This window comes from Astyanax mexicanus, chromosome 22, assembly GCF_023375975.1.
Source record: "Astyanax mexicanus isolate ESR-SI-001 chromosome 22, AstMex3_surface, whole genome shotgun sequence".
Lineage (NCBI taxonomy): Eukaryota > Metazoa > Chordata > Actinopteri > Characiformes > Acestrorhamphidae > Astyanax > Astyanax mexicanus.
In genome coordinates this window covers 7,963,396-7,983,816 of record NC_064429.1, presented here as the reverse complement: position 1 = coordinate 7,983,816, position 20,421 = coordinate 7,963,396, and the positions used below count along the sequence as shown (strand labels likewise).

Genomic DNA, 20,421 nt, shown 5'->3' with positions numbered 1-20,421 from the left:
TTACTTTGCACCACATAATCCTAAAAAATTGAGGACTAGGAAACATATTAATTGTGTTAATGATTATATTTATTTTAACCTTCAAGTACACTTTACTCATGATTGGGTATTCACATATTCACTTTTCAGAACTATATCTGTTACGTATGCATATTTATATTTATATATATATATTTATATGGCACATAATAATTTCATAATCAATGTTATTGCACCTTGCACTTTGCTATGTTAATTATTTAATGACCATTATAATATATGATGAGAAACATGTATAGAACGTTTTTATGCCTTTATATATTTATTTTCTATTCTTCTATGCTGTTGAACAATGAAACTGAAACACCTGTCATCATTTTAGTGTGGGAGGTTTCATGGCTAAATTGGAGCAGCCTGGTGTTCAATCTTCATTAATTGCACATTGCACCAGTAAGAGCCTGAAGAGTGTGAAGGTTCAGTTAGCAGGGTAAGAGCACAGTTCTGCTCTAAATATTGAACACAATGCACACAACATTATGGGTGACAGACCAGCGTTCAAAAGAGGACAAATTGTTGGTGCACGTCTTGCTGGAGCATCTGTGACCAAGACAGCAAGTCTTTGTGATGCATCAAGAGCCACAGTATCCAGGGTAATGTCAGCATACCACCAAGAAGGACCAACCACATCCAACAGGATTAACTGTGGACACTGTAAGAGGAAGCTGACTGAAAGGGATGTTCGGGTGCTAACCCGGATTGTATCCAAAAAACATAAAACCACGGCTGATCAAATCACGGCAGAATTCAATGTGCACCTCAACTCTCCTGTTTCCACCAGAACTGTCCGTCACCACAATCAATTATTGTGCTCTAAAACCAGGTGTTTCAGTTTTATTTCATTGTTCAACCCCTGTATATTAAAATATAGTGTTTATAAATGTATGATTTGTAAGGATTATATGATGGAGTAGGAAGGTAGGAAGGATCTTCATACTTGGGTTATACAGAGTTTGGCAGAATCATAAGGGATGAAGATCTTCATGTCCGCTGGAGCCTCGATCTCTCCACGTTTCACCGTAGAGCTAACTGAGGCTGTGTTGGATCCTGGGGATTAAATCATGAGAGCGATTCAGCAAAACACTCAGATGTGACCTGTCCACATGAGATCACACTTCAGGAAATGAATCTCTCCAGGAAAGAGGATACCTTTAGCTGCATTATGATGGTCTGAACTGATCCAGTGCTTGAAAGTATTCCACTTCAGCCTTCCCTTCCTCAGCCATGAAGTACCCCCCCGTTTCCAGGTGCCTTCACAGGAATTTATAGATATTATATACTGTCATTTATTGAAATTAGTATGTAATATATCTTAAAACACTCTTTAATTAAACAAAACCCCAATGCTACATGGATTGCTGTCTCAGAAGCTATGTAAATTATATCAGGGTCACGCCACATGAGGACAGAAAAGGTTTTTTTCCAGCTGCTCTAAAAAAAAAAAAAAAGATATTCTCAGAGGCAACTTCTGGGTAGTGTACCTCTTGGTGAAAGATTGTTAACTGCTGGACATGCCTCTAAAAAAAGATTTTGAATGGACTAAAGGATGTGAAAATTAGACTGCTATGGACTGGAACCATAGTGTCTTTAGTGACAATATGTTGGGATCCAACAATGGCTTCAGCAGGATAATGCTCGTCCATACACAACAGAGTACTAGAGCCATCTTTTAATTCTGTATTTTTCCCCAATTAACTTATCCTTCAATACTGTTATGAGACGTGTTTTATGGACGCTTCCATGATGGCTGCCACTAGAACGGTATTTGTCTGACTGCATTGTGTTAAGTGTAAAGTTTGGTGGAGGGGGGATAATTATAATTATGGCATGGGGCTGTCTTTCAGGAGTTGGGCTTGGCCCCTAAGTTGCAGTGAAAGGAACTCATAATCTCTCAGAATTCAAAGAGATTTTAGACAATTTCATGCTCCCAACTGTTCCCCAATGTGGACAGTATGGCATCACATCAATGTCAATGTCAAAAGTTGGGGTTGCCAAAATACTTTCTGAAAATTAACCAGCGTGTTTTAATATTTTGTGTGTGTAAATTAACTTCTTGTGAGCGCAAATGTGAAGCTCACAAGTATAAAAAAGGGACTTGTGTGCGTGCTGAACAGAATATTGCTCTCAAGCTTCATTTTTCTCCTCTCGGGTGTTTATGTTCCTCTGAAATTCACAGTTTTCCTCGTGTGCCATGCAAAATACATGCGGCTTTTGTTTTTGAATGGGGTGGTTTTGACAGTTTGGGGGCAGGGTCAGGGTCGCCTCCCTCAGCGTACGCTATTGGCTGCCCGGGTTGTTTGGATGTTAGCATAGCCAGCTAGCTAACTCTCCTGCTGTCCTTTTTTCTCCGCCCTCCTCCGGCTCTTGGAGGTAGGCGGTCCATGACAAACCCTGGAAATATCAGCCAATAGCATTCGTTGATGGAGGTGACTCTAACCCCGCCCCCAAACTGTCAAAACCACCCCTTTCAAAACTCGAGCGCAAAAGCCTCGCTCCAGTACTAACTTCAGCCTCAGGTAATTTGCATGGTGCCTACCAAGAGGAGAAAAATGAAGCTAGAGAATGAAGCTTCAGTTCGCGCACAATTCCCTGAGTTTTGCTTGTGAGCTTCACATTTGTGCTCTCAAGAACTTAATTGAAACACATAAATTTGTTAAAACACGCTGGTTAATTTTTTTCGCCTGGTATTTTTGCGCGCCCGACTTTTGACATTGATGTGACGCCAGAGGACAGCCTCTTCCTGTTCCAACATGACTGGCCAACATTAGTGTCACAAATGCGCTTCAGGAAGAATGGTCAAAAATTCCCATAAACATACTCCTAAACCTTGTGGAAAACCTTCCTAAAAAGTTTTTAAAAATTGTGGGATGAGTAACTTCTTTTTGGTACTTTATTTTATTTTTTCAGTGAAAGTTTAAGGTAATTTTGCTTTATTTCCTTATTTAGCCTAAAAAAATTACACACCCTCTATATGTATTACTCATAGCACTCACTGGACTGAACAACACTTAGTCAATTGGATTGATTGTTACAGTTACAGGTAAGCCCAAAAATCCCAGGAGTATTGAGAATTTTTGACACATTTCCAAAAAAATTGTATATTCCAATATCATCAGTAACAACTGTAACTACAGTAAGAGTTGAGCAATAGAGTAGGTACAGCAAAATATTAAATGTATGGGTTATCATATATCCTTTGAATCTAAAAGTGAAGTAAATAAAATACAGTAATGCTGGACCAATTTTTTTATTGATTTATTTATATACATTTAAGCATCATATTCGCATCATTTTATAAATAAAAATGCAACAAATGTTTTTTTTTGACTGAAAACAGTGATTTTTGACAAATTTAACAGTAGTGCACATATAGACACAAACTTTTTTAAAAGAGGAATTTTATTCAAATCTATGTTTAGCACTGATTACAGTAATATATAGAACAATAATGCAGTAAGTGCCCAGTTAACACTCTTTCTACACTATCTCTCAAAATGCCATGTTCAGGATCACTGATTGTTTTTTTTTAGTATCAGTAAGTGTTTGAAGCGTTGATGTTAAGTAGCTATAAATGAATAAAAATGTACAGAATATAAAGATAGCTCTGGTTAGGTCCAGCAGCGCCCCCTTGTTGCCCATGCTCTCTTTCTTTCACATGTCTCTTGGTGTCATGCTGATATTTTCCTTCCAGAGTGTCCAACTTACAAGACAAAAAGAAGAAACACAAACCAGAATTCTAAAAAAAGTCTTTAAAAATAGTTTAATATCTACAATTAGATGCTATAGGCTTACATTGTTAAAAAACATTTCACTGACACTTTTTTTTTTTTACAAAATATCCAAAAAGAAAACAGTTATTTGGCCCTTCTGCCAGCCTTTCTTCTAATTAAATGAGAAAATAATTAAAGTCAAACTTTACATTAAAATAATGAAAATTAAAATGTGATGCATATATTATATAGATGTATTACACACAGAGTGATCTATTTTAAGCGTTTATTTATTTTATTGTTGATGATTATTATGGCTTACAGCCAATGAAAACCTAAAAATCAGTGTCTCAGAAAATTAGAATATTATATAAGACCAACTGTTGTTTTTAGCAGTGTGGGCAGTGTGCCAAATCCTGCTGGAAAATGAAATCTGCATCTCCATAAAAGTTGTCAGTAGCAGAGGGAAGCATGAAGTGCTGTAAGATGTTGTTGGAAAACAAAACTGCACTGACTTTAGACTTGATAATAAAACACAGTGGATCAACACCAGCAGATGACATGACCTTTTATCTTTTTAGATGCACTTATATATATAATATATCTGAATACCCAATTTGAGGTTAAGACTACACACTAATAGTAAGTAGGGGTTGGGCGGGGACTTGTCCATTGTGCAAATAAATTATACAATTTGTTGCTTTTTAAAGTTTTTATATTATCACTACTGGGTCAAACTGGTCAGAATATTATGTGTGCAAACAAATATATTAACATACATAATGTAAAGACAGCAAATATAAATTTGCTATTTTATATACACGTTTATTATACCAATTAAACCATAGATTCATGCTCCAAAAATGTATTCAAATATTTTTTTCTGTTTATTGTTTTGTTTGTTTTTTTAACTGAAACTGGTTGATTGGACCCAAAAATAGTAGAAGGGTTGTTTGATATTGTTATTCAGATATGTGACTTATGTTATTATATTATATCGTATACAATATATCGTGACACAGAAATATCATGATAATAAAAATCCATATCGTGATAATAGGGATGGTTTGTATTAAACGTAGTCTATTATTTACTGTGAAGCTTTAAGTGTATTTATTGTATAATTGTTTTAGTTTGCAGTTTATATGCATGAAAATATTCTGCAATATTTTTTGCTGCATTATATTATTTTATGCTATATTATTTATTTTGCCACATTATGATTATTCTGTTATACTCTTATACTATATTCCTGAAATTAATTAATTATTTTTCTGTTTTTCTTTATTGCCAAGTATATCGTTATCGCAAAAATACCCTGAAATATCGTGATATTATTTTAGAGTCATATCGCCCACCCCTACTACTTTGTTTTAAAACGATAAAATGTTCTATTCAGAATTTGCTAGTTTTGTTGGTAGGTTAAACAAGTCAAAATGCTTCTGTTACAATGTAATAGCTAAACAAATTTCTGGGTTTAGATTTACTACAGTAAATTCACTAATTTATCAAATAATTACATTTTATCTGGATGATCAAGGTGTGACTGGTATAAGTGATAAACTCCCACATAATTATAATCATATAAATTATGATTTTTCATTTTAGGCTATATTTATACAGCATGCTCCCTGTTAGATGTTAAATGTGTGAGCAGTAGGAATATACCTGTTTCAGCTTCGTGGTCCAGGTGTGTGTTGTGAACGTTGCAGGGTCGGTGGTGCTGTACGTCTTCTCTCAGGTCCGGGATGCTCCCGGGCAGCTCCTCCCGAACCCGCACTGCTGGCTGGGCTCGGACTGCTCTGGAGGATCCTGAAGGACCTCCGGCATCATCATACTGCAGGTTAGTGCTCTCCCAGGCTCCTGCAGACAAACATCACACATTAATACCATTAATAAACTACTTCCTTTATCCCAAGGAAGCTTAAGAACGCTACACTAAACTGACTTGTGGGATATACAGCTCCAAAAAAAAAAAATAAATAAGAGACCACTTTAAAATTAGTTTTTTTTTTATTTAACCAATTTAAAAACCTCTGGAATATAATCAAGAGGAAGTTGGATGATCACAAGCCATCAAACCAAACTGAACTGCTTGAATTTTTGCACCAGGAGTAAAGCAGCATAAAGTTATCCAAAAGCAGTGTGTAAGACTGGTGGAGGAGAACATGATGCCAAGATGCATGATGAAAACTGTGATTAAAAACCACCAGGGTTATTCCACCAAATATTGATTTCTGAACTCTTAAAACTTTATGAATATAAACGTGTTTTCTTTGCATTGTTTGAGGTCTGAAAGCTCTTAATCTTTTTTGTTATTTTAATTTTGTTATTTTATTTCGTTTTTCTGCAAATAAATGACAATATTTTTATTTGGAATTTGGGACAAATGTCTGTAGATTATAAAACAAAACATATACCTATAAATAGCAAAATCAGAGAAACAGATACAGAAACGTAAGTGGTCTCTTAATGTTTTTTCAGAGCTGTATATGTGGACACCTTTGAAAATGAAAATTTTCAGACACCCTCAACCAATCCGTATTCGGCAGGCATTTTGACAGGCTTGTAATGCACCAATCCTGCATTACAACTTGTGGCTGAAGTTTTGTTTTTTTGTCTTGTTTTGTAAACTCTAAAGTATTCAACACCTTCTTTATTTCTTACAACATTTTTTTCATGAAGCATATGTTGAAGATTATGATGATTATGTAGTCTACACTGCACTGCACAAGTGAAAAGGTGCACCACAACGTTTGACTCAAAAAAATATACAGGTTTCTGACGGTCATTTGGTGCTTTTGATTTGCCTTTCTTACCAGCATAAGATCAGTCATTTCTGAGAGATTCCTAGACCTTCCAGATCATCTATAGACCTCCACAGTTCCCCTGAACTAGTATTCCTTAATAACTAAATACAGTCTGCTCTGTAGAAACGATAAAAACTACCATATTTTCCGGACTATAGGATGCAAAATCCTTTCATTTTCCCACAAATCGACAGTGTGCCTTCTTATCCGGTGCACCTTATGCATTTATTTTACCAGTTAGGTATTAAGGAGCAGTAAAGCCACTCTGCTGAGGTACGGAGTTATACAGTAGTTTTAGGAGTATCACCGGGGCTGGAGCAGTATTAGCATTAGCTGCTAACCACTATGTTCAGAGGTGAGTATTATCGGCTGTAGCCTTCTGCTCCCTTATAGTGCGAAAAATACATTGATTACAATAATGCACAAATAAAAATCACACAGAGCTCTTAACTTCCATTTTTTAACAGGATAATTCTCACCCACACACAAAAAAAGGATTCACAGGAAGTCTTTTTGTTGCATTGCAACATTTTTTTTCCCCTGGGCGTTTATACGTTCGCTTCAATGCCAGCTTCTGTGTTTAGGATCTACAGGCCAAGCTGCAACATTGGTGAGCAATTGTGAAGAGCCAGAGCTTTTATAAAGCTGTATGAAGGAAATTTATTGCAGCTGACAGTTCCTTTTTCCTTTTGTACAATTGATCACATGATCCAGGCCTCGTAGGTCAGGCTAAGAAGGGATAAGAAAACAAACAGGTTCACTTTGTCAGAAAGTCTGTGCTCTAAAGATAAAATCTGACCTCTAGAGTCGTCTTTGTTGGGTTTGCTGCTCTGCTGCTTGGGAAAAGGTGCAGCCAAGCAGCCACCCTATAAACTGGCTGTTTTCGGGCTGTTTGAATGAGAGAAATATGATCAGAACTATGTTTAATAACACTGTAACATAGAAGCATAGAACTATTATTTAATTAAAATGATTTTTAAGAACAGCTAAACACAGTGAGTGCTGCAAGTCAAATGTGGACAAGTGCATAAGTTCACGTGCGCAGACATCCCAAGTTGCAAAAGTTGATTTCAGGGAGGTTAATTGCACACACACTAAAGGATAACGCAACTTTATTCTTTAAAATTATTTTTTTTTCAGAGTTGAAATTAATTTTATCTTTTTTCTTTTTGGAAGGCCCTGCCTCTGCTTTCCTTTCCTTTTTTTTTTTTTTTTTTTTGAAAAAAAGCCTTTATTTGACAAAAAATGACAGTTACAATATCACAAAAAATTGCACAACATCAAAAACATTTCATATCATATTACAAAAATTATTAATATTGCCTCCGCCATGATCTATGACACTAAAAACTGATTGGCTGTCTCACAGACTCTTTGCAGAGAACAGGCCAATCAGAACCCTCTCTGTTTTCTCTCTCTCCTTCCCACACTTGGGGCGCTCGTTCTGAATTCCGGGAGATTATATGTGACTCGCGGGCATCAGGGAGCCACTACCGAAATGCGGGAGACTCCATTTTTCATTATAGTTTAATTTTATTTAGTCTTTATTTTTTCTCCTACAGTTCAGTAAGTTTTTATTCATTTTTTGGAGTGAGCTCTCTAGTTTTTATCAGTTTTCACACATCTTATCATAGAGATCAATCTAAGAAACAAACGAGAAAGAGAGAGAGAGAGAGAGAGATTTGCGTGTTCTGGTGTATGAGCTACTCACAGGTAAAGGTTCTCACACACTGTATCTCTTGTTTCTCTTTTATCTCCTCGTGCTCATATTCTAATCCCATACATAATTCTGCAGTTTCTCAGTGTTTTCTGGTTACTGAGCAACATTGTAATTATCACACCAGAGCTTTATTTAAAATAAAAATAGAATTAAAAAACAGATGCCTACATCCCTGCTATTTTCTGAAGCCCGACCTGACCCGGCTTCTAAATCACACACACACACACACACACACACACCAGCAAACACACACACACACACACACACACACACACACCGGCAAACACACCCTGATGAGGTCAGTCCTGTACTGCAGGAAGGTGATGAAATAACCTTTAATTACTACGATCTTACCTAATACCTGAAATTCTAAACCCAATCTGACCTCATACTACATACTCGGTGAAGACACATGCGTAAGCAGAGTTTGTGTGTGTGTGTGTGTGTGTGTGTGTGTGTGTGTGTGTGTGTGTTTGTGTGTGTTTGGACGAATACTTACGTTGCTTAGCAGCTGGAGCGACCGTGTGATTTCGTAACTTCCTCCCCATGAAGTTGAGTGATAAGCTGACATTTTCTGCTCCAGAGTTTACGTACATGACGCTCCTGTGATTGTCTGTCTCTGTTATGATCCGAGAACAGGAACACAGTAAACCACAGTAACCAAGTGTAACAGTGTGTGTTACAAGTGAAACACTTAATAATGCATGAGGCCTGAATAACATGAATAACTGATTTGATGTGTGGCTTATTGGGCATCCAATGATAATTCATTACTCTGTAGGTAGAAGTATAGATACTAGGGTTTAAAATACGTCTGTAGAAGTTGAAGTATCAACTCAAGTACAGTGTAATTAGTACTGGTTTCACAACTACTTTAAAAATACAAAAGTAAAAGTAATGTAAGCGGATAAAAACAAAAATACAAAAATATATTAATACATTAAAATGTAGTTTAAAGGATAATATTAATGCACACTGAATTTGTTTAGAATTAAGGGAATTATGATGAACTAATAAACAGCTGCTTAAATACTGTAATGCCTGTAATCAATGATAAAAATAATAAAGGTATTTGATATTAAACTAGGTAGAAGTATAGATACTAGGGTTTAAAATACTAAAGTAGAAGCTGAAGAAGAATCAACTCATACTTTTTTCTTAAGTAAAGTGTAGTGCAGAAAAGGACTGGTTTTAAAGCTACTTCAAAAATACAAAAGTAAAAGTAATGTAAGCAGGAAAAAACAAAAATATATTAATACAATAAAATGTAGTTTAAAGGATAATATTAATGCACACTGAATTTGTTGAGAATTAAGGGAATTGTGATGACTAATAAACAGCTACTTAAATACTGTAATGCCTCTAATGGCTTCAATGATAAAAATAATAAAGGTATTTGATATTAAACTAGGTAGAAGTTTACATACTTGGGTTTAAAATACTTCTGTAGAAGCTGAAGTATCACTGTACTTTTTTTCTCAAGTACAGTGTGAAAGTACTGGCTTTAAAGCTACTTAAAAATAGAAAAGTAAAAGTAATGTAAGGGGGCACAAAAAGCTGTTTTTCTGATAATAAAGTCTTATTTTCTGTATATATTGTGTAATTTTGTGGGACAAAGTAAACCCAATACTAATTAAAGCCTTAATTTAAAGCCTTACTTTTTGATGCATGTACTCCTAACAGTAGAGTAAGTCACAAATCTATCTACAGGGGTTGGACAATGAAACTGAAACACCTGGATTTAGAGAACAATAAATTATTGTGGTGACGGACAGTTCTGGTGGAAACAGGAGAGTTGAGGTGCACATTGAATTCTGTCGTGATTTGATCAGCCGTGGTTTTATGTTTTTTTGGATACAATCCGGGTTAGCACCCGAACATCCCTTTCAGACAGCTTCCTCTTACGGCGTCCACAGTTAATCCTGTTGGATGTGGTTGGTTTTTCTTGGTGGTATGCTGACATTACCCTGGATACCGTGGCTCTTGATGCATCACAAAGACTTGCTGTCTTGGTCACAGATGCTCCAGCAAGACGTGCACCAACAATTTGTCCTCTTTTGAACTCTGGTATGTCACCCATAATGTTGTGTGCATTGTGTACAATATTTAGAGCAGAGCTGTGCTCTTACCCTGCTAACTGAACCTTCACACTCTGCTCTTACTGGTGCAATGTGCAATTAATGAAGATTGGCCAACAGGCTGCACCAATTTAAGCACAAATCTATAACAGGTGTTTCAGTTTCATTGTACAACCACTCTTTCTATCTATCTATCTATTCAGTAAGTCTCTGATTGTAATAAATATTAATAAATGTTAAATTAAAATGAAGAGGTGATTTACCTGTGTGCAGCTCTGGCAGAATCAGGAGAGAGGAACTGGAGCGCTGCTTGTTTTGGTGAGGAACTGAATTCTCATCACTGCTGAAATATTAAAGTCAGTGGATGAGGTTTCAGTGGGGATTAGTTTGCCTGGCTGGACAGAGCAGGCCATGTCTTCAGGTTTCCACTGCGTGTGTGTGTGTGTGTGTGTGTGTGTCTGTGTGTGTGTGTGTGTGTTTGTGTGTGTGTATGATAGAGATTGTAACTCAATGCGAATGTGTGGGTCTATCTGTCCTGTCATGCATGCCTTTAGGTCATCTATCACTTTGTGAATGAATATCTGGCCACTTTATTAGAAACCCATATCTTGTGGCTCCGGTGCATGTTTGGTATCTTGATGGCACAAAAATACGCCCTTGTGCAGCTCGAAATGCACAAAAGGCATGTTCTAATTCATTATAACATTTGCACTGTGAAGATATACCAGCAGCTCATTTAAGTGAACAGCTATTTTAAGTTATTTTATTCTTTACTGTTTAATGTTGAGCTAAAAGTCGGGTTTGCATGGCTAAGATATGATTGTGTCCTAATAAAACAGGGCAGCAGAGGTAAAGACAGCGTTCTTTTGATAAGATCTGTTGTTTTATCTGTAGGTGTTTTTATACACGGTCTGCAGGTTGTGTTCTGACTGAGCTGATGAACCAAGATTAATCTGGTGGAAGGAATTAATTCTGCAAACATAACGCCCACTGACAACTCTGTACTTGTTCAACGTTGTATTTTGACAAACATGAAAGATGTCGTAGGCTTGTTTTGGCACTTGGGTTGGCTGGAGTTTTGGTTGGCTGGTGGATTGTTACGGCAGTTACCTGATGACTGGATTCAGGTGTGCCAGGCCCTGGTTCTCAGGACTGGTAGTGAAGTACATTGACATGTTTTTAAAATCAGTGGGAAAAGTAGAAAGTCATGGCATGACACGTCATGTGCTGGCTCAGTTACAAAATTGCAGTCGAAACTCATTTTTATAGACACACTGTCTCTTTTAGACTTTTAGGATTTTCAGATTTTCCCTAGAGTTCAATTAATAGCAGCATTAATAGGCTGGGTTGGCCAATCACAGTGTTCTAGCAACCCTACTCTTCCAGGGGTCTTCCAGGACACATGCCATGACAAACTTTAAATATGGCTCATCAACACAACTCTCAAATGATCTAAAAACAAAGATTGTTCAACATAGTTGTTCAGGGGAAGGATACAAAAAGTTGTCTCAGAGATTTAACCTGTCAGTTTCCACTGTGAGGAACATAGTAAGGAAATGGAAGAACACAGGGACAGTTCTTGTTAAGCCCAGAAGTGGCAGGCCAAGAAAAATATCAGAAAGGCAGAGAAGAAGAATGGTGCAAAAGCACACCTCAGGTGACTCAAATTTTGGTTTAATGCATATTGCACATTTTCTGTTAGTACGATAAACCTCATTTCAATCCTGAAATATTACTGTGTGCATCAGTTATTATATATGTCAAACTAAAATGGCTGTTGCAAACACCCAAATATTTACAACTAAAATATTGTAAGGGTAATAATGAAAGGGTAAAGGGTTGGGGGTGTGTCTGTAGTTAACCGCTGCAGCAGCACACAGAGAAGCGGGGTGAAGGGCATAGGGTTTTAGTGTTGATCTGTGTGTGGATTGGACATATCTGGAAATACAGAACAAATCACCTCCCTTACTGGTTCAATTCGGGACGCAACATTTGGTTGCCAAATAAGGGACGATTCCCTATTTCAAGGGATGGGTGGCAACCCTAGCCGAGTGCGACAGAGAGAGAGTGGGGGGGGGGGGGGGGGGGGGGGGAGTAAACAAAAGCTCACTAGAGAAGCATTTTATTATTTTTTTTCATTATTGTTCATTATAGTTCAAATATCCTCACAGGCCAGCTGTTTCATGCTTGCAGGCCTCTAAAGGTTACCCTAAAAGGTAAGTCTACATCTGATAAAACCCATGGGTGTAACCAAGAAGAATAAAAACAGTAATCTGCAGAACTGGAGTCCTCAATGCCTGCTGCAATTCTAAGCATGCAGTGTCTCCACAAACAGGCCTGCCCTGTTACATTACAGGAAACAACCTCATAGTAAAACAAATGAGTGGTTGAGTTGTGTCTGTTTAAAAGTATGGCTGAAATGCTTTACGTGAATCTGCTCAGTCCTGTTTAGAGGTGTGGGCTGAAAAGCCAGTGAATCAGTCACGCAAACACACCCAAAACTGCCAACTACAAAGCTGCAACCTTTAAAAAGCAACCTTTATAATTATTATATTTCTACACAAACATATCTGAAATAACGTACGTCTGTGGAACGCTGAGACCTGCGTCAGGCGGCACGAACTGAAAAAGAAAACACAAAAGAAAACCTAGTATAAAAGTGAAAGTTTAAGATCCTGAAAGAGACTGAGGGCTGGGGTGGAGTTGGGAGTATTTAAGCATTATAAACATATATTACCAAACATGTATTACAATTTATAGCTGTGTTTATTATGCATTATGAACTGTAACCAAAATGCATTTTTCGATTTGATAAAGTGTTTGCAGTTTACATGCCTGAAATAAATAGTTCTATGGCAGATACATTACTTATTATTTTTATTGCATGTTTTGATACACTATTATCATTTATAATGATATAGGAGGAGTGCTATCTTTACCCATCACACCCATTTACTGTCCTACACAGTTTCATTTCAGGTTTGAGATTCACACAAACACTAAGCCACTAGAAAACACTAGTTTTGTAAAGAAGAATGGTCCAAAATACCTTCAACCAGAAGTCAGACTCTCATTGGTTATAGCTATAGGAAGAGTTTAGAGGATGTTATTTCTGCAAAAGGAGGATCTACTGGTACTAAATACTGATGTCATTTTTATGTTGGGGTTCCCAAATTTCTGCACCTGCCTAATTTAGTTTAAAAAATTATTGCACCGTTTCTATAAATCCCTCCCACAGTTACAATAAGATTAAATATACAGAAAAACTAATAAAGAAATTTAATTTAGTTCCTCCCATGATCTTCAGAAGAACCAGCTGATGTCACTTCCTGTTGTAGATGTGACTTAATGTTGTAGAATATTCCAAGAAGTTTCAGATGATCATCAGGGTGGTGTTTTACGGTAACAGGAGGACTGAGTGAAAACCCAGGGACACAACTAAAATGTGTATTTTAACTTAAATATTATGGATTTATTATTAAAAATATATTGATATATATTCAAAGCATGGGATTTTGCCATGTGCAGTCACACAACAACAATGCAACAAAAAATACATCTCTAAAGGAAATAGTTAGTTTATAGTTAGAGAGTGGGGGCAGGTAACAAAAGCTATTTTTTCAGTGTTTTAAGTAATTTTTACAAATGATTTAAAGTACATATCTTACTTTCGCAATTAGGTCAATATACAAGTCGCTATGCTTAATTTTAAAATGTATTTTAAAGTTATTTTGTGTGCACATTTACACAGGAAATTTGGCAGTGTTAAATCAACACTGTAAGTGTTGAATTAACACTGAGAGTGTAAAGTTTAACACTAATAAGTGTTGATTTAACACTAACAGTGTTGATGTAACACTGCCAAATTTCCTGTGTATACATGTATATTTTTTTTACTAATGCAATTTCAATTATCTGTATGTCCTGTATATAAGAAGTTTTGACAATAAAACTGTTTGACTTGACTTGATTTATGTGGCTTCCATATAAATGTAACAATGTAAAAATACTGTTTTACTACATAAACCCAGACAGGTAATCAGAATAAAATGGGGGCTTTTTAAATGCACAGGTTAAAATATTAAATCAGTCTGTGCAAATCTTTGCAGGATCTCTTTTTTAAATTGTGAAAAAGCTCTCCAATTTAGCAGCAAATAATTAAATACAGCGCTGCAAAAAATAAGAGACCATTAAAAAATGATGAGTTTCTTTGATTTTACCAAATTGAAAATATCTGAATCTGAAATATAATCAAAAAGAAGTTGGATGATCACAAGCCATCAAACCACCAAACTGAACTGTTTGAATTGTTTTGCACCAGGAGTAAAGCAGCATAAAGTTATCCAAAAGCAGTGTGTAAGACTGGTGGAGGAGAACATGATGCCAAGATGCATGAAAACTGTTATTAAAAACCAGGGTTATTCCACCAAATATTGATTTTTGAACTTGTTTTCTTTGCATTATTTCTGCAAATAAATGCTCTAAATGACAATATTTTTATTTGGAATTTGGGAGAAATGTTGTCTGTAGTTTATAGAATAAAACAACAATGTTCATTTTACTCAGATTCAGAAACTGAAGTGGTCTCTTAATTTATTCCAGAACTGTACATAAAAAACTCCACGCAACCCAAAAAACCAGTCACACCTGCTCCGTAAGTATAGCAGTATTTTTTCCTACCCTTTTTAGCTTAATTGATTGTGAGTGTGAACTTTTAGCCAATCGTAGCCCAGAACAGCGCAGTTCCGCGGTGCTAGTAACCAATCAGATCGCTGGCAGGCGGGGCGTGGCGGAGTACGGGTGGGGAGAGGCAGCGCTGTGTATATATGCGGGGCTTCACCGCTGCGCCCCGAGTCTCCGCCGCCTCTCAGAGCTCGTCTCGGTAAGTGAGGAGATATTTTCCTGCTTTTTATCCTCATTTTTATACTTTTGAATCTGCAGAAGAAGTTATTTATATTTTTTTCTTACTAATTGTCTAATTTTTCCCAGAAACTTTTCAGTTTAAGTGTTTTATTGGAATTCTCCGTTCTACCTTAAATTCTGCAGCAGTTACGCTGTGGTGCATCAGGCAGCTGTAATGAAAATCTGCACTATTTAAGGTGGTATTGATAATTCGAAGTTGAATATGCTTTAAACTCGTTTTTCTTTACTATTTTAAAAGCTTAGATGTTCTGACAGGTGATGCTAAACTAATATGAATGGGTGTCAGTCTGCAGAAAGGCGTGGTCCTTCCTGTAGAAGCTGCACAGAACAGGTTTTGCAACTTAGGCGTGTGTTAAAAGATTTCTGCTTTTATATAAAATGGTAAAAATATATATACAAAAATATATATCTTATACATTATAAGATATAAATTAACATATTGTGAAGATGGATCTGGAGATGAATTAAAAGAGCCTAAACTAAACTGAGCAAACGTAAAATTGGCATTATAATCAAACAGAACCTTTTAGAAGTACATAATAATATAACTGCAGATGATACAGAAAAGTGAAGTTGTTGAAAACCTGCTGGATACAGATGAATAAGGGTTGAGTAATTGGTGTTGTGTGTTTAATGTGTTTAAAATATGGATGGACAAAATGGCCCTAAAATAAAATCACAATAACAATATTCTTAGCAATAATGTAAAATATTAATTTAGAAAAGTGTAAAAAAAAATGCAAAAAAAGTTAAAAAAAGTAAATATTAATGTTTTATGTAGTATAATATAAGTTTCAATACATTCAGTAGACATATATCTTTACTAATTTGTCTATTTCATAAACAGTAACTTGCCAAGTCCCTGATTTAGTATAAAAAAATAATGCACTAAAATAAAAAACTAAACAAAATAAAAAAATCTAAAAAAAATAAACGTGCAGCATATTTAGTTCTGCTTATAAATAAACAAACAAACATAAAGTAAATACAGTAAATAAACTGCCTCAGAAATATTGCAATATCACAATATATCACAACTTTTTTCTTTTATGCGATTTTATTGTGTGTGAAATGGTTTAACACACCCCCAGTTTGCATACAATCAGTGTTGGGCACGTTACTTTGAAAAAGTAATTAGTTATAGTTACTCGTTACTTCTCCAAAAAAGTAACTGAGTTACTAAGGGAGTTACTCCACTATAAAAGTAATTAGTTACCAGTAAAAGTAACTATCGCGTTACTTTTTATTATTCGCCCGTCAAAAAAAGGAAATCAATTATGCATTTACTATTATTATTAGAAAAATAACAAAAAATAACAAACGAAAATAAACCCAAAATGTTGACAAAAATATAATCTAACGAATTTCAAAAAAATAAAACGAAATTCTCCACACATTCAAAGAAAATTACTAAAACTTGTAATACTGAAAAAAGCGGAAAAACGCGTCTGGGGATGAAATTAAACAAACCAAGCCACACTCAAAAGAAATATGTATATATAAAACAAAATAATGGACAAAAACAACAATTTAATGCCCGTTAAAATGGTATTAATATAACAGCTTCACCAAAAGAGAATAGAGCTTAGATCCTGCCCAAAAAATCCGACCCAGCCGGAGCCCGTGCACATTCTGCCCAAGCCCGAACCATAAACTGTCATTATGAGCCTGACCCGATCCGCCCCATAAACTGTCTGTTTTCGGGCTGATTGAATGAGCGAAATATAATCAGAATTATGTTAATTAACACTGTAACATAGAAGCATAGAACTATTATTTAATTTAAATGATTTTTAAGAACAGCTACACACAATGCTGCAAGTCAAACGCGGAGGCGTTCACGTGCGCCCAGAGCTACGTGATTACAGTTTTCATTTTTATTATAGTTTAATTTTATTTTGTTTTTATTTTTTCTGTTCATTTTAGGGTGGGCTTGCTAGCGCGAGCGCTTTACACAAGAACTAACGGACCACGAGTGCCGCGCGCTCGGCACAACAACTCCCGCTGTACAACTCCGCTTTACAACAGCGCTTATAAATAAATTAAACACAAAAATGAGGGTATTCTATCAGTAATTTCAGTTCGTTTTAGTTAGTTTTATAAACACAAAATACAGTTCGAGATAGTTATGTTTTTCCTTTTAATTACCGTTTTTATTAGATTCAGTTAACACAAATGTTTTTCACTTTCAATTTTCGCTATTTCGTTCGCTTTAGTGAACAATAATAATTGGTTACTTAGCAACATTGTGATTATCACACCAGAGCTTTATATAAAATAAAAATAGGAGCCTGATTTCGGGTCGGTCAGGTCAGGTGGGATTCGGGCAGAGAATCTAAGCTCTAAAATAGAAAGCAGCAGCACCACAAAAACCGGAGCAGCTAAAAAGAGCTTAACGTCCTTAATTCGGAACTTGGGTTGTCCACGGCAATCACTGAATTGATTAGAGCACGCAAATCGTCACAATTGTGCCTCACTTCACCACGCCAAACCACAGGCACAGCGGCCAGAAGCTCAAGTTCACCGGACAGAGGAGGGGTTAACCAGGGCAAAGCGAAATAAAAAAAAAAAAGTTCATAGAGCTGCTAAAGTAACGTGCAGTAACGGGGTGTCGGAAATGGTAACGGCGTTATAGTTACAGTCATAGTAATTAGTTAGATTACTCGTTACTGAAAAAAAGTAACGGCGTTAGTAACGCCGTTAGTTTTAACGCCGTTACTCCCAACACTGCATACAATGCATACAATTTCAATTACACTGAAAAAAATATAACACTTTTGGTTTTGCTCCCATTTTTCATGAGCTGAACTCAAAGATCTAAGATGTCCAATGAACACAAAAGGCCATTTTCTCTCAAATTGGCTGGCTATAATAAAAGGCCACTCTAAAATATGCAGTTTTACAGTATTGTGAGAATCTGGAAGGATTCTTTGTCCTTGAACTGACTCCGTGATTGGCGTTAAGAGATTTTATAATTACAGAGCGGTCTCCTCATTTATAATACAGCTGAGCTCATCGAAACTATTTGGGTCTACTGGAAAATAATTTGGGGCTAAAGCCCTGGAAGCCCAGGCCAGGCAACGGCCCTGGTTATGACGATGAACTGCAGTCAGGTGGAGCCCCAATGAGGATGATGAGCATGCAGATGAGCTTCCCTGAGATGGTTCCTGACAGTTTGAGCAGAATTTTTTTGGGTTTTATAAAGCGATTGTTACAGCAGCTTTCCGGGTGGCTGGTTTTTGGTGCACACACACCAAAGGATACCAAAGAACATTAACTCACCTCAACATGCCTTTTGTAGTCATTTAGTCCCCCTTGGGCAATGCTAAAATCACTTTTACAAACTGTACAGTGGGCAAGACTTTCTTTTTTTTTTCATCAGACATGGATATACTTTAGAGTAGTCAGAGGTAAAATGAGTTTTGATGGGAGCCATGATGCTCCTGAACGCATCCCAGCCAGAAGGAGAAAAAAAAAAAAACACTGCCCACCCACAATAAAAACTGATTGGCTGACTCACAGACTTTTTTGCAGAGAACAAGCCAATCAAAACCCTCTCGGTTTTGCATGCGCTTCATGAGTATGCACACGAGGGGAGCGCCTTTCTCTCCCTCTGAGATTTTATCGGACTTGCGGGCATCAGTAACCCGTTATTGATATGCGGTAGACTCCCGCAACTTCCAGGAGACTTGTCACGTCATGGTACACCTGTGTAATAATCACTATGTCTAATCAGCATCTTAATATGCCATACCTATGACTGGTTGTTGTTTTACCTCAGCAAGGAGAAGTGCTCACTAACACATATTTAGACCCAATTGTTAACACAATTTAAGAGAAAAAGACCTTTTGTGTTCATAGGAAAAAGGTTTAGATATTAAAGTTCACCTCATGAAAAATGGGAGCAAAACCAAAAGTTTTGCATTTATATTTTTGTTTAGTGTACATTCGTTTGATGTTATATTACACTCCATTATGAACAAACTGTGCACATCAGAATTGTTTATAGTGGTGGTAAATAGCAGAATGCACAATGCTTAAGTACTGAGTACTTATGTAGCAAGTATTTTTTCCCCTGTATCTGTATTTACTATAGTATTTCAACTTTACATGACTTTAACCACTTAACGCCACTTAAATATCTTTTTTATTATGCAGCTACATTGCTTAAAATCCACAAAAGTAAGATACACTACATAAATGTATAAAAAAAGCACTGTATACTTTGATTTGAGCATGTTTTAAACGTCTATGCCACATAAATTATACAGGAATAAGTACAGAAGCAGTCAAAAGTTTAGACATACCTCTTTAATTTAGTGTGTTTTCTTTCTTTCTTTCTTTCTTTCTTTCTTTACTTCCTTCCTAACAGTGTTCTTTGTCTACAAATCCACCAAACATGGCCTTCTTTCAGGAGTTCCTCAACCAGAGCACCTATGTGGGCGATGACTTGGTACGTTTTCACAATGGAGAGAATGTGAGGGGGGGGGGAGAAGAGAAGGAGAAAGGGTATTTAGCAATGTATCAAAGCTAGAGCAGCAACGGTAGAGATGCCCTTGTCCCTGTTGCAGTGAGAGGACCATTAATATAATGTTAAATTGGTAAAATTACATCATGATGTTGCTTTAAATGCTGATGTTTGGTGTGGGTGAAAATTAAATTTGTGACCAGATATGACCTTGTGCTGATTGAGGCCTATGTGCAGTCAGTTTAAACTAGGTTGTGTGTGTGTGTGTGTTAGTTCTGTAAAAGAGGGTGTGTTTAATGTCTGCACTTTCTATAAAACCATGTGTTGTCTTTAAGTTACCTGATTTTCCACACAGTCCTGTTCTAGGGTGTGTATAGCCTGTTGTAAAAAGGCGTGGTTGGTGTGGATGCCTTGTGAAGGGGATTTAAATGTGTGTGTGTGTGTGTGTGTGTGTGTGTGTGTGTGTGTAGAGTGTCCAGGGGACAGTGACTCCTGCTCCTCAGTTCAGTGCCAGTGCAGACGCTGCGGTTCTGGATAAAGCCATCAAAGCAAAGGGTGAGTAGTCCATGGCACTATAGCACCATTTATACTTACAAAGTCATAATGTTAGGGGCACTAAAGCACTAAAATCTACTTAACTACCACTACTTAAAACTACTTTTATTCATACTTATGT

The 20,421-nt window shown here is 36.5% G+C and overlaps 1 protein-coding gene across 2 annotated transcripts in view; it reads left to right on the top strand.

The window, feature by feature from the left end:
- Nucleotides 1-15,164: 15,164 nt before the first annotated feature.
- The window catches only part of anxa1a (annexin A1a), a 35,963-nt gene continuing 30,706 nt past the window's right edge, over nt 15,165-20,421 (top strand). The window contains exons 1-3 of one of the 2 annotated variants that reach the window (XM_022668285.2): nt 15,165-15,236; nt 19,650-19,730; nt 20,216-20,300. In XM_022668285.2, the coding sequence (XP_022524006.1) occupies nt 19,677-19,730; nt 20,216-20,300 (139 nt within the window). In that variant the 5' untranslated portion in view covers nt 15,165-15,236; nt 19,650-19,676. The remainder of the gene's footprint in view (nt 15,237-19,649; nt 19,731-20,215; nt 20,301-20,421) is intronic. The other variant, XM_049470333.1, reaches the window with a different exon arrangement.